The sequence below is a fragment of the Pseudopipra pipra genome, chromosome 24 (genome assembly GCF_036250125.1).
Source record: "Pseudopipra pipra isolate bDixPip1 chromosome 24, bDixPip1.hap1, whole genome shotgun sequence".
Classification (NCBI taxonomy): domain Eukaryota; kingdom Metazoa; phylum Chordata; class Aves; order Passeriformes; family Pipridae; genus Pseudopipra; species Pseudopipra pipra.
In genome coordinates, this window is record NC_087572.1 from 598,184 (window position 1) to 612,882 (window position 14,699).

At 53.7% G+C, this 14,699-nt stretch overlaps 1 protein-coding gene across 2 annotated transcripts in view; it reads left to right on the forward strand.

Moving 5' to 3' along the window:
• GRIK3 (glutamate ionotropic receptor kainate type subunit 3) overlaps window positions 1–14,699 on the forward strand; it is a 91,928-nt gene that overhangs the window by 40,734 nt on the left and 36,495 nt on the right. For both annotated transcript variants that reach the window (XM_064635504.1, XM_064635505.1), the window contains exons 2-5: window positions 6,161–6,337; window positions 7,123–7,380; window positions 8,836–9,017; window positions 11,664–11,717. In XM_064635504.1, coding sequence (XP_064491574.1) covers window positions 6,161–6,337; window positions 7,123–7,380; window positions 8,836–9,017; window positions 11,664–11,717 — 671 coding nt within the window. The remainder of the gene's footprint in view (window positions 1–6,160; window positions 6,338–7,122; window positions 7,381–8,835; window positions 9,018–11,663; window positions 11,718–14,699) is intronic.

A 14,699-nucleotide genomic window follows, 5' to 3' on the forward strand; every position in this document is an offset into this window, starting at 1 on the left:
AACTCCCAACACCTCAGGGACAGGTCACCCCACTGTGCCTGTCCCTCCTCTGAGCTCCTGGGGGATTCAAGCTGCCCTCCCCTCGTCCTGCCTCTCCCAAAGGGTGTTGGGGGTGAATCCAGTCAGGAATGCCAGGGAGTTCAGGAGCCTCCAGCACTGGAGCCCAGAAGGGCTGTGCTGAGTCCCCACTTGGCTCCATCGTGGACACGGGGAAGCTCCTCGGTGGGCAGGGACATCGTGGGCTCCGTCAGCCCATGGGGGCAGCACGAAAATCCACCTGCAAATGCCTTGGACCTGAGAGCCAGGGACGCTGCCAGGGTGGGAGCAGCACCCTGTGCTCAGGGACAGGCCAGAGCCTCTTCAGTTCCTACAAAAGGATGTGCAGTGAGCACGGGCAGCACGTGAGCGACCCAGACACACCGGTTAATCCTCTCCCTGTGCTCCAGGCACATCCTGCTCCTGGGGTTTTAGCAATCAGCATCCAGAGTGAGCAGCTCCGTGGGCAGGGCCAGGGCTCTCCTGCGTGATGTGTGCTGATGAAGCCTGAAATTGCTTTGGCTCCATGGCTGTGCTGCATCACATCAGGCAGCGCCGCGCTGAAGTGACAGGGCCGGTGCATGATCAGCAGCACTTGGAGGGGACGGGGACTCAGATCCTGCCGCTCTGTCAAACCCAGGAATGCACTGACAGACCTCAGAATTATTTTCAGCTCCTTCCCAGAAGGTTTGTTTCAATCAGTTTGCAAGTTCTGCTCACTGCCCTGGCATGAGCAGCTCCGTGGTCCTGCCCCAGGGCACATCCCGGGCCGCTGCCATCTGACACTGCAGCTCCATGGGAGCCTGTGGAGAGCTGGGCTGGGGGATCTGCTGTGCCCCTTCAGCTGAAGGGCTTCCCACGAGTGACAAGGGCTCCAGAAGGGTGGGAGCCCCCACGTTCCTGGCACTGCCTCAGTTCATAGGATATATTCCCTCCTCAGTTTATAGGATGGGTTTGTTTCTGTTTGGGAAGCACCAGCTGACACCAGACCCGGGGGTCCCCTCCAGCTGCAGGAGTTCATGGAGCATTTCACAGCAGCAGCTCCTTGGGGGAAGGTGCAAGGGGAGATTTTGTGTGAATAAATCTGTCATCACTTTGCCCCTTCTTTTTGTGATATTTATTGCCTTCTGGATTCTGCTGCTCTCACTGCATCCTTATTATTGCACCTGAGACTGCCACAGTCCCACAGGACAGGCAGGCCCTGTGTAGCCCCATTCCCAGCCACAGCCTCCTGCTCCAGGGAACCTTCTTTCACTTCCCAGCAGAGTTCTCTCATCTCTCTGTTGGCATTAACCCCAGCCCTGGGGGAGCTGGACCAGGGCAGGGAGATTCTCTTCACTGGACTGCTCAGCCAAGCAGCAGCATCAGGTCTCCAAGTGTTCCTGGGGGGGCAGGTCTGTGAGAAAGGACTCTCCAGCCTCGGGGACCTGCCAAGTGGCAGCCTGCAGGAACGGGCTCTGAATTCTGTGCACCTGCCCTGACTGGCCCGTTTGTCCTCAGAAGGGGACAAATCCATGCCCCAACTGGCAAACCCTGATGCTCAACAGGAAAAACATTTTATAACCTCAGAGAAAAAAAGGAAAAAAACCCCAGAAAATGCAGCTCTGGGCACAGGAGGGTGGGAGAGGGAGCAGGAGCTCCCGTGTCCCCGAGGAGCTCCATCCTCGGCAAGAGCTGTCTCAAACCAGGTAATTCTTCCCGGATGTCACAAGGAAAGAGGCTGTCAGAGCTGTCTAAATGTGTGAACAACACTGTCAGCGGGGGAGAGAAAAGTGTTATCAGAAATAGTTGTTCTTCAAAGCTAAATAACTCCGTGATTTTATAAGGAGAAGAAGATAAGAGATCACACCACACGCTGAGGGCTGTTGGAATTTTCTTTCTGAGAATGAAGCTGTTTGTTTTGGTAAAAAGGGGAAGGGGGAGAAAGTGAAAACCTAAAATACTTTGACTTTCTTGACTTAGCTCTTGACAAAGCTAAAAATAACTGTGCTGGCACTGAGCCTGCACAGCCACAGCCCAGGATCAGCTGGAGCAGAGGAAAAGGGTTCCCAGCCCTCTTTCTGGCTCCGTCCTGGGGCCTTTCCCAAGGTCTTCCAGCACCATCCCTGGGGATGGAGGAGCGTGGAGCAGCTTTGCTGGCTGCAGGCAGACTTGGGTGTGTTCTGACTGGCACCAGTGGGATTTTGGGTGTTCCCTGGGATCCAGATTTTACCCTGAGGAGAGGCTCGAGTTCTGCTCCTCTGAGTGAGACCCTCTGTGCTTTGTGACCAAATCTGTCCTTGCACCAGGCCAGGCTCCTTCCCCAGCCCTGCTCTCTGCTCTAGACCCAGAGGGGAGCTTCAGGCATTTGCCCTGGAATCTCATTTCCAACTCTGAAAACTCCCCACCTCAGAAGCAACAGTGGGGTCATCAAATAAAAGAACATGAAATAGTCTGACATAAGTTGATTCTAATTAGTGTGTTTTCCCATACGCTGGCTGACGCTCTCTGGAGAGCAATTAGTCTGCTTTAAGAGTAAAAGACAACTGAATAATTATTTAACCTGCCTGGGATTGATTTTAAAATCCAAGAAGTCAGATATAATAATGGATGACTCCATCAAAAAAATATATAAAAGTAAGTGATGAGGGTCGAAAGCCTTTGAGCCTTGTCATCAACAGCTCGTGTGAGGCACCTCTACAAGGCTGAGTCCCAGTCCCAGGTGCCTCTGCACCAAATGCTCTACAAACAAGGCATGAAGAGAAGGTTTCCAGGGAAAAACATCTATGCAAACCAATTCAACCTGAATTACGAAACCTCAGCGTGTGTTGAACAACACCTGGCACTGCAGTGGGGAGTCCATGGGCTGGTCAGGGAACAGCACGGTCCCTTCCTGGATCAGTCAGGCAGCAAATCCTCTCCTGAGCCTCAGGAGGATGTCACCAGGCGTGACAGACCTCGTCAGGGCTGTCCTTCATCTCTCTGCCAAGCCACAGGAGGGACAGAAAGAAGGAATGGGAAGCTGGGACCTGCACAGCCAGGCAGTACTGGGAAAGGCCACTGGCACCAGGGAGCAGCATCCAGAGATCTCCAAGACACTGGAATTAGCTTCAAAAATAGGGCAGAGGCAGGAATGGTTCAGAGAGAGACAGCAACACTAAGAGACCTTTAGTTTTACTGTCTCAGGTGGAATTTGTTGTTAGGCAGTTGATAGAAGTGAGACTGTTTTGCTGTGGACTTTTCCCACCCTCTGACTCTCGTCCATGAGAGTGGAGTGGGTGAGGCTCCTGCTCAGACCTGCTGGATCCCTCGCTGTGGACTGACCACGGCTGTGTCCAGCCCCAAGCAGCAAAGTGCCCAGCCCTGCACGGCTCCCCCTCTGCTGCTGAGGGTTGCAGAGGACCCCTGGGGTCCCCCTGCCCAGCCATCAGCAGCTGATGTCACACCCCTCGTGCTCTCAGTGGCACGAGCCAATAGTCTCCATTTTGCTCAAATGGAAGAACTGCAACCATTATTTTCATAATTAGCTGGCTTTGCAAATTAATGCCAGTAATGCTGTGTAATCACGATGAAGATTATGCATTAATCAGCTGTCTCAAGCCAGTTATTAGGCCCTTTAAATAACGATGGGAATGAATGTCCCTGAAGGAGGCACGGGAGGGTGGGATCTGGGGATCCCATGGGATGGGGATCTGACAGCAGGCACTCCTGTGTGCCCCAGGCTCTGAGCAGGATCTGGGGATCCCATGGGATGGGGATCTGACAGCAGGCACTCCTGTGTGCCCCAGGCTCTGAGCAGGATCTGGGGATCCCATGGGATGGGGATCTGACAGCAGGCACTCCTGTGTGCCCCAGGCTCTGAGCAGGATCTCAGGATCCCACGGGATGGGGATCTGACAGCAGGCACTCCTGTGTGCCCCAGGCTCTGAGCAGGATCTCAGGATCCCATGGGATGGGGATCTGACAGCAGGCACTCCTGTGTGCCCCAGGCTCTGAGCAAAGAGCAGGCTGTGCTCAGCACCCAGGACCTGTGGGACATTCCCAATGTCCCAGTGTATTCCCGGTGTGTTGCCAGCAGTGGAACCCAAAATGCATCACTGCTGCCTGTGCTCTCTGCCTGCCTGGCACTGAATTCAAGGTACTGGGTGGCTGCACAGAAAATTCTTTCCTGTCAAAAAGCCTATTATATCCAGTTGGCTGTCTGGAACGGGAATTTATTTGGAATCAAACACCCATAATCCACATACCCAGCCCTTCCATATTCTCTCATAATAAGACATGCTCCAATGCAACCCTGAAAGTGCTGGGCTGGGAGAAAGCCTAAGGCCAGCTAGTGGATAATCAATGTAACATGAACCCAGTTATCACTTCAGGACGACGCTACAGAACAAAAAATCCCCTCCTAAAATGGCCTGGACAGTGCAACTTTGAGCAGAAAGATGGGGATGAATCTCACACTCCCTTTAGGTTTGGTTATTGTTTCTGCTGTAATGCTGTGTGTCAACTTTCTCTGCGCTAAGAAACTTAAACTGAGCTTCCAGCACGTCCAGACCTTGATGTGGATGAATAATTGTCTTTGCTCTAGTGAAAACTCAAATGTTTTGTCATGGTGCAGTGAGAATGAGGCACATGGACAATTCTGCTGTGCTCTTGCCCACACTGCCTGGCATTCTGGATGAAAACCTGGTCCTGAGCGATGGGCTGAAAATCGCGGGGGACTGAATGAATCTCCAGAACCAACACTCAGCCTCCTTTTCTTTATTCTTTCCCCCACTACCAAAATTAGCAACGAGTTCAGTATTTTTTTCTAGCAGAGACGTGCAGGGAACAGCTCAAACTTTTCTGGGCGTTTATGAATGTAAATTAATGCCCACACTCCCTTCACACCTGGGGACAGGGACACACAAAGCCTGCAGAGGAAGAGGAGAGAAGGGACTTGTCACGATCAAGGGGAGCAGAAAGTCAGAGGCCTTTGGAGCTCCCTGGCTGTGAAACCTCCACCTGAGTCTCGTGCTCCGCTCGGGCTCCCAGGAGGATGCCCAGGGCACAGCTGGCAGCAGAGATGTCAGCTTGGCTCTGGCCAAACTGGCACTCCTGGCCAGCACCAAACTGCCACAAACCCCCCGAGAACGTGCTCGGCTCCTGAAGAAGGATTAATGCTGTTGCCTGAAAGCCAGCAGGGCTGAGCAGACATCTGCTGTCTACCACAAAACATTTGAGGACTACCTTAAATTGAAGAGGAAGATTTTCCTTCTGCTAATGAACCCCGAGACCATCTGTTACCAATTGTACTTGCTTATCTCGCTCATCCATTAAATATTTTGGTTTACTTTTTAGTAAGACAGAACAAGGTTTGGGTCCTGCGAGGGGTGTGGGACGGATCCCACGTCCCAGAGCCAAGGACACGCCGTTACACAACCCACCCTGCACCCAGTCACTGCCATTAGAGTGGCTGTCAGTGGGAACTGAGGGCAGGACTCACAGAGCCAGGCAAGCCAGCGATGCTGTGCCATGAGCTCGCTGCCCCTGGGGAGGTGTGATGGCATGAACAGCTTTGAACAGGGCAGAGCTGTGCCCGGGCCGTGCAGTGCTGAGCAGAGGCTGCAGGGCAGCAAATCTCTGCCGGTCGGAATTAAGAACTTGGAGAACTAAACATGAGGGGCAGTAAAAGAGGAGAAGGGCACTGAGAACAGCACTAAAAATCTCCATGGGCAGCACTGCCCCACCTGCCTCCCGTGCCAGGAGGAGGTGGGTGATGAGGCAGGAGCAGTGCAAGGGGAGGGCAGTGCCAGCTTTGTGCCCAGCCATCCCTCAGCACAGCCCCGGAGCAGCCCTGCAGCTGGGCAATAAGCCTGTCTGCACTTCCCAAACTCTGCTCCTCATCTTTTATGGGAACCCACTCGTCTGTCTCACAAAAATATTCCAAGACTCTAAATTGCCTCCCATTGCCCCCCAAAGCTGCCACCCTGAACACTCTCACATATAACGAAAAACCCCAGTGTCTCCATGGCTTCATTTCAGTCCAGGACAGGACGAGGAGCAAGCCCTGCTCCACCTGCAAATGTTCCCAGAGTTTTCTCGCCCTTGCTGCTTAAGATCCTGAATCAAACTTTACGTGGCTCAAAGGTGGGTTTTTGTCTTGCAGGAGGAATCTTTGAGTACGCGGATGGCCCCAACACCCAGGTGATGAGTGCTGAGGAACAAGCCTTCCGATTCTCCGCCAACATTATTAACAGGAACAGAACTTTGTTGCCTAACACAACCCTAACCTATGACATCCAGAGGATACACTTCCACGACAGCTTTGAAGCAACTAAGAAAGGTAAGAGCAGAGCAAACTTCTGAGCAGCTTTGTGGCCATTTATTCAGCACAAGAAAGGTCTGGTTTCACCAGAGACCCAGCAGCTCGTTCTGCCTTGCTCTCACCAGAGATCTGGGTGAGAACTCCTCCTGGAGCTGACCTTCCACAGGCCTTTTAATACAAGGGGAACAAGTACTTTTTCTTCCCTCTGCAAAGCTCACAAAACTCCTTTCACAGCGTTTGCTCTAATCCTGAGAGAAGGTCTGGAGGCCAGGCCTGTGTTTGTGTCACTGTATCCCTGGCAGTGTTCACATCCATGGTGTGGATATTCTGCTCTCTTACTAACAGTCAGTTTTGATTACTGGATAAAAACAGCCACTTGAATTACTGAGGGGGAGGGAAGAAATGGGACTGCACAGCAAGGGCTGGGGGACTGGTGACCTGAGGGTTCATGGAGTTTGATTCTGGTTTGGGAGAAAGGAAACCTGCTGCCTGAGCCTGAGGCTGTCACAGGGACATCACTGGGATGCTCCCACCCAGCCCAGTGACCCCCTTTTCAGCTGGTTTTGTGGTGGAGGTTCCCTCAGAGCTCTGCCTGGCACTGCTCTGTGACTCTACCCACGGGTGCAGACCCCACCTGCCATAACCCCTCCTCTCTCTCTGGCTCATCGCTGCTGTAATTACCCAATGTCAGAGCTGTTAAAGCCCAGGAGTGCCTGTTCACCCACTGTCCCCTGCCCAGGGCAGGCACAGCTGTCTGTGCCCAGTGCTGCCCCATGTCTGACATCCCTCCCTCCCTCCACCAGCCTGTGACCAGCTCGCCCTGGGGGTCGTGGCAATATTTGGACCTTCCCAAGGCTCCTGCACCAACGCTGTCCAGTCCATCTGCAACGCCCTGGAAGTGCCCCACATACAGCTCCGATGGAAGCACCACCCTCTGGATAACAAGGACACTTTCTATGTCAACCTGTACCCCGACTATGCCTCCCTGAGCCACGCCATCCTGGACCTGGTGCAGTACCTGAAGTGGAGGTCAGCCACGGTGGTGTACGACGACAGCACAGGTAGGGAAAGGGAAAGGAGGGGCCTAAAGGAGGAATCCTGGAGATTTTCTGTCGTGGGTCCCTTTGGGAGCCTCTCCAATGAGCCTTTCCAGGGGCCAAATGACCCCCTGTGCAGTGATGGGTTCCCAGGAGTCGTGGGAGCCCCTGGGATCTTTCTAAGCATTTAACTCCCAAAGCTCTCAGTGGATGGGGGACTCCCGGCCCCAGAGCTGGAGGGGTTCACTGGCACTGCCATGGGCAGCTCAGCCCAGCTCCTTGGGCACCACAGCTCCCCTCTGCACCAGCAAAGCCCGGCCGTGGCTGCCATGGAGGGGGCAGTTCCCAGCCAAAGCAAAAGCAGCTCTGGAAAGCTTTTTGTTTTCTGGCTAATTCTGTAACACAGAGCTGACAAAGTTTCGTCACGTAAGGGAAGCTGTTGATGGTTAAACAAAGCAAAGCACTGCCCAGCACTAGAGATAGACTCCCAAAAACAAAAGCCACATTGGATAGCCTGTCCAACCTAATTCCACTAAACCAAATGGTTTCTTTAGGGGAGGGCTGATGAGAACACAGTTTGACATTCCTGTTTTGCAAATGTGGGTCACAGTATGTTCCCTTCGTGGCACATTCTAATGTGTTTCTTGTGCTATGCAGAGGGACACGCTGCTCTCTCCCCCCTTGCAATAGGCATCTGCTGAAATTCTCCTTGCAACACCAGATTCCAACTATTCCTGCTCTGCTCATGCATCCAGCATGACTTTGTGCCTAGTGCAGGAAACAGAAATGAATTGAGGGCAGTAGGAAGTTACGAGTTGTGATTAAGTGACCGTTACAATCTACACGACTCATAAATCCAAGCCCATGCCCGTTTTTCCCTTTGGCTGCTGTGCATGGTAAACATGCAGATTTTAATTTGTTGTGTAGCTGATTATCACATCCTGTCCTTTCTCAAGGGCACATTTGCTGAAGAAAATTTGCCATGATCCCAGAGGTGTCAAAGGTTAGGACTGGCCTGCTATTCTCTTCCTGCCTAATGCAGGGACCTGCCCAGCCCTCCTGGTGCAGGGCAGCAGGGAACCAGCAGGAGAAGCCACTGGGTGGTAGAACAGCTGCTCTGGAGATATCTGGGGGTTCATGATTGACCCGTGACACCCTGGCTGTGACACCCTCCAGCAAAGGCCACTGGAGGGAGGGAGGGAGGCAGGTCCTGAGCTCATTCCATAGGGAACAGGGAATCACGGAGCTGCTGCAGGGAACAGGGAATTACTGAGCTGCTGCAGGGAACAGGGAGTCACTGAGCTGCTGCAGGGAACAGGGAGTCACGGAGCTGCTGCAGGGAACAGGGAATCACGGAGCTGCTGCAGGGAACAGGGAGTCACTGAGCTGCTGCAGGGAACAGGGAAGCACGGAGCTGCTGTGCCCGGCCCCGGGGAGGGCAGGCCTGTAACGCTGTGGGTTTGTCTCTGTGGTGCCAAGGCCTCATCCGGCTGCAGGAGCTCATCATGGCCCCGTCCCGCTACAACATCCGCCTGAAGATCCGGCAGCTCCCGCTGGACACGGACGACGCGCGGCCGCTGCTCAAGGAGATGAAGCGGGGCCGGGAGTTCCGCATCATCTTCGACTGCAGCCACCTGATGGCGGCTCAGATCCTCAAGCAGGTGAGGGAGGGGGCCACGGGGACGGGCAGGAGGGGCCACCGAGGAGCCCCTGGGTGTGGGGTGGCCCCACTGGGGTGCAGCTTCCCCTTGGCCCCATCCACAGCCACACTAAAAGCTGCTCCGTGTCCATCCTTCAAGGATACTGGTGGGTTCCCACAGAACATGGGGTTTGCACTGACGAACTGGAAGCACCGAAAAGCGACTGTGGGTAAGAATGAACAAGGGCTGCAGGAGGACAAAGGGCTGTGCTGAACACGGTGCTGAGCCCAGGCTGGTGCCAGACAATTCTGTGACTCTCTGCAGCTGCACAGCCCCAGCCCCAGCCTCCTCCATCCAGAGCAGCACTCGTGGCTCTCCCAGCCAGGCCCAGCTGGGAGGGCAGCATCCTCTGGCCCTTCCCCAGCACGGTCTGCAATTCTTGGACTTTAAGCCAGATGTCAGTGATTTTCCATTCATTTGGGCTCTCTCCTTTCTTTCTCCACGAGATCCTCCACTGGCATTCTTGCTGCTCACCCCAGCTCCTCCTCATTCCCAAGTGCCTTTGGATTTTGGGGTCAATACGAGGCAAAGACTCTCACAAAGATAGTAAAAGCCAGCCACTGGAAGTGTTGCTCCTCTCAGCCCAGCACGACACCACCACACAGATTAAATAAATCCCCTGAAGGGCTGAGAAAGAGAGCACAAGGCAAGTGCCTCCTCCTGCAGCCTGCTTGATGCAAAATGAAGGGAAGTGCTCAGAGAACTTGGAAAGCCTGGGAGGGATTATTAAGGAAAGCAATAGAAGGGGCTCATTGTCTCCTGCCTGTGTTTTCCCGTGCTGGCTGTGTTTGGTGCTGCTCACTTGTTATGCAGTTTATTATAGTTTATTGTGCCATCTGCTCTGCTCATCACTGCGAGTGCAGAGTGAGGAAGATGGAGGAGAGGGGGGACTAGGGGGAGACAAGTCTCTCTAAGTCCTTCTGGCTGGTTCTATGTGTGTGTTGGGTTTTTGTCAGGCCCTGAGGCCACGCATTTCAGCTTAACAACACTATACAGGGTTATTTTTACTGAGGGAAATACTGTGAAGCATTTTCAGAGCCTGGGAAGGGGCACACACCCAAACCACAGCCTGAGCAGTCTCTGCACACCTGTCTGCTCTGGTGTGCAGCACCAGGCAGGCTCACAGCAGTGCACCATGATCTGCAGGTCACTCACAGCTGCTCAAGATTAGAAAGCTTATAAGCCTCATATTTTCCTCACCTTCCTACCTGTATCAAGAAATGCACACCTAGAGGTGCCTCGTTCACTTGTGGAACAGCACTTTTACCCCCAAAGTACAAACTGGGCAAAGCCAAAGCCATCCCTCTCCTGGAGAGTCAGTCCTTCCCATCCTGCCCCAGGTTCTCCAGCCTTCCTTGGGTTTGGTCCCTGGTTATCACTCCACATGCACTCTGAGGCTCCCCACAGCTCTGTCCTGTGCAGGGCACAGCTGGGCCTGGCAGCTCTACAGGAGCTGCTGCTCCCACCCTGTGGCTTATCCACCAGCAGGATCATTTATTCATTTCCCCCCAAACCCAGATGCATCCTGCCCTGGGCTGCCAGTGCTGGGGAGCCAGAGCCTCCTTCCTACAGCAGCTCTGGGCTCCTCACCTATATCCAAAATGATCCAAAATGGACCCCAACTGGAATTTCATGCTTTCCTCCTGATTGCTTTCCCATCTCTAACTGATGCTTCCCATACTGAGGTCCCATTCCCTGCTCCAGCTCTTTGCACCAGGGTGTGCAGCAGGGAGGGAGCTACAATGCAGCCCAGCAGATCCACCAGCCAGGCAGGGATGGGGGGAGCGGGACAGGACAGCACGTGGCCACACAGCAACAGCCTCCAGACCTTCTGAAACCTACTCCCAGAGCAGGAAACCTGGGTGAAATCACACGCTGGAGTCACAATATGTAGGCTTACAATCCAGAGCCTTTCCTTTTCCCTGTTTTTTGATGTCTCACTTCTTCTCAGACTGTCACTTCCTTCCTCGGAGCTAAATTCCGCCCCAGTAATTTTAACAAAATCCAAGGGAAGCAAATGTTACCGGCGGGGACTTGAAGTCACTTTCCCATGAGTGGGGATTTTAAAGTGCTCTTGCATGTGTTTTCTCCAGAAAACATGCTCACAGAGTCAGCATCCCAGGCAAACCCATGGGAATCTCTTCCCAGTCTCCAGCCACCAGCTCCAAGGTGACCTTGTTCCCAGACTCAAACGTGTCCCCCTGTGTTGTGCAGGGTCTGGCCGTGGTCATCCAGCCCCTTCAGCCCACGCCTGTGCTCTGGCAGAGCTCACAGGACAGCCTGTTCTCTGCAGTGCTCAGCTATGCAGAGCCCAGCAATCTGCACGAGCATCCTCTGTGCCGGGCTGGCAGGAGCCTCGAGCTGGGCTGGCCAGGGGCCCTCGGGTCTGGGACATGATTTCAGAGGGATGAGGGATGGGGGATGTTCCCACTCCTCATCCTTGTGCCTTCACAGCCCCATTTCTAAACCAGGCACTCAGTTAGCATCTGACTGTCATGCCCATGGAGGAGGGACAGGCAGAGTCATGACACAGGTGGGCACTGAAGGGGAAGGGATGTTATATTCTTGTATCTACTTCACTAACCTCCTTTCCCTCCTCTCCTCAAGGCCATGGCAATGGGAATGATGACAGAGTACTACCACTTCATCTTCACCACCCTGGTAAAGTATCTGTCTGTGCACACACCTCGTACCCTCCCTGCTGGCTGGGGTGGGGGTCCAGTCCAGGCACTGCAGTGGGGTGGGAAATGCAAGGGAACCCTGCAGAGGGGGAGAGCAGGGAGATCACCTGAGAGATGGCAGTTCTTCCTTCCCCTCCTTCAGGACAGGGCATTCCTATGGAGTAGCTCTGGCTGGCACAGGGGTGGGTTCTGGTTTCATTTCCCCTCCCAGTCCCTTTGGTTTGGGTGCAGCTCCCTGGGCACTGGGTGAGCACAGTGAGTGTGCCAGGCTGAGCTCCCTGGGCACTGGGTGAGCACAGTGAGTGTGCCAGGCTGCACTGGGTGAGCACAGTGAGTGTGCCAGGCTGCACTGGGTGAGCACAGTGAGTGTGCCAGGCTGCACTGGGTGAGCACAGTGAGTGTGCCAGGCTGAGCTCCCTGGGCACTGGGTGAGCACAGTGAGTGTGCCAGGCTGAGCTCCCTGGGCACTGGGTGAGCACAGTGAGTGTGCCAGGCTGCACTGGGTGAGCACAGTGAGTGTGCCAGGCTGCACTGGGGTGAGCACAGTGAGTGTGCCAGGCTGCAGCCCCCCCACGGGGTTTGGTGGGACCCTTTTTCAGCAGGAGCTGAGGATGAGCACTGTGTGCCCTCCCAGATCTCCCTGCAGAGCCAGGAGCAGCCTGCTGTGGTCCAGAGTTCATTCCTGCAGGTTTATTTTGCAGAGGATGAACTCAGCCTGACATAAACTCCCCTCTGTTAAACACGGGCCAGTTCCTCTCTGTTTCCTGGAGGCATTTGGCTTTCCTGGCAGGGCCACTTGTGTCTCCATTTAAGATGCTATTGTCTAGTCTACTGTTGAATTTTGTGTGATTTTGAAAATCCAATTTATCTTTTTGCCTTTAGGAAAGAAACAGACTAAACTAACCCTTAAAAACTGCAAAATTTATTTTTCAAATGCAAAAGACATTTTAATTACCCCTGCTGCCATTATCTATTCCAGGCAGCTTTAAGCATTTCCCAGATAACCTCCTATTAATCAGCCCCAGCTGAGCCTGGAGTACATTTCATGTGTAGGTACAGCCTGGAGGTGGGAAAAGAGGAATTATAATAAATTAATAGATAAGCAATCACAATTAATGCCACTTTCCTGAAATAACAGTTATATCATGGGAAAGATATTTTAATCTGTCATTCCTTAAGGCAATGTTTTCCTAGCTTGCAATGCCTGTGCTTCAGCTTCCCCAGTACGAGACCCATGGGGTGCTAATGAATTAGTCTATTATGTTATACTGAATGTTTCTAAAAGGTCCCCAGTCAATACTGAGCACAGTGTATCAACACTTGGCATGAAATGCTTCAACACTTTGCTCGGCAGCACGACTACAGTTCACTGACTCCGGCACAGCCCCATCAGCCTTTTCCACAGGAGGAGGAGGAGGAGGGGGAGGAGGAACTGGGACTGCTGAGCCCTCATCCCTGGCACACATAGCTTTGAACCCAGGTCCCTGCAGGGAGAACCCCCAAGCTGCAAATCCTGGGGGTGTCTCAGCAGGCTGTGAAGTGAGTCCTTGCAGATGTGCCAATTCCCAGCCCCCTGGACAAAGCTGTGCCCGCCCAGGGCTCCCGACCAGCCGGGGGGAACCTCCCCCGTGGGGGAACCTCCCCCTGGGCTCCACACCGGGATGCCCGCCCTGGACACCCCTATTCCCACCTCTGCCTGTGGGTGCAGGAGGTGTGAGGATCAGTCCCCAGCACTGCCACCACCCCGAGGAACCCGGGATGGGTTAACTGGGGAGGGGGAGAGCACGTGCCAGGAAGGGGGAGAGCATCACAGGAACACAGGAATGAAATACAGGGTGTGAGGGGAGAATTAATCCGCAGCACAGAAAATAATGAGTGAAAGGGAATGTAGATGAGGTGGAAAATAGAACCAGATGTTTCAATTTGTGGCTGTGCAGGAGCAGAAAATCCAGAAGAAACTGATCTGGTGATTCTCCTCCACACCTCCCCACGCCCTGACACTCAGCTGGTGTTCTGAATTATCCTCTGGTTCCAGGAGCTGATAAAGCAGGCTGCAGCTGAGATTTAAAGTGGAACCCACAAGTGATCTGATGGGAGCTTGGTTTCTATAGGAGCTTGGTGAAAGGAAGGGTCAGTGGGGAGCAGCAGGGCAGGGAGGGCACCCAAAATCCTGGCAGGATCTAAGAGATGGCCAGAATACAAACTGAAGTGTCTGATTAAAAGTTATGAATCTTGAAAAAACAGATTTATTCCAGTGGGTCAGGCACAGGAACGTTGCCCTCCCTCACAGCCAGCTGACATGAGCACCTGTCTGAGGTCAAACAACTGTATTGGCCCTTAGCTTCCCTAAGTCATTTAAAAGTCACCATCATAGCCTGTTTTTCACAGTGCCCTTTAACAGAACATGCAGGTCTGAACTGCAATTTTTCAGGGGGAAAAAAACCCCTCAAACACCCAAGGCCTGACCTCTGTTGTGGGGTGATTAATGACTCGGTCCCGCTGCACCTGCAGGCTCAAGCACTGCATCCATCAGCAGCGAGGCAGGGCCAGGCTTACGGGAAAGATCAACCCCCCAAAGCTTATTAAAGCAAAACAGCCGCAGGAACCCTCCCTCCCCCGTGGAGAAGGAACTCTTAGTTGCTGGCAAGTGCTGCTGTTGTTCTGCTTTGCTTGGGGCAGCGTGTGTGGGACTTCTCCAGCCCTCCATGGGCACAGCAGAGCTCGCTGCTGATGGATGCCATGGCTGGGTGGTCCCACAGCGTGGCTGTGTCCACCAGCACAGCCCCAACACACAGCACAGCCCATCCCAGAGCACAGCCCATCCCAGAGCACAGCCCAACACACAGCACAGCCCCAACAGACAGCACAGCCCCATCCCAGAGCACAGCCCCATCCCAGAGCACAGCCCATCCCAGAGCACAGCCCCAACACAGAGTACATACCCATCCCAGAGCACAGCCCA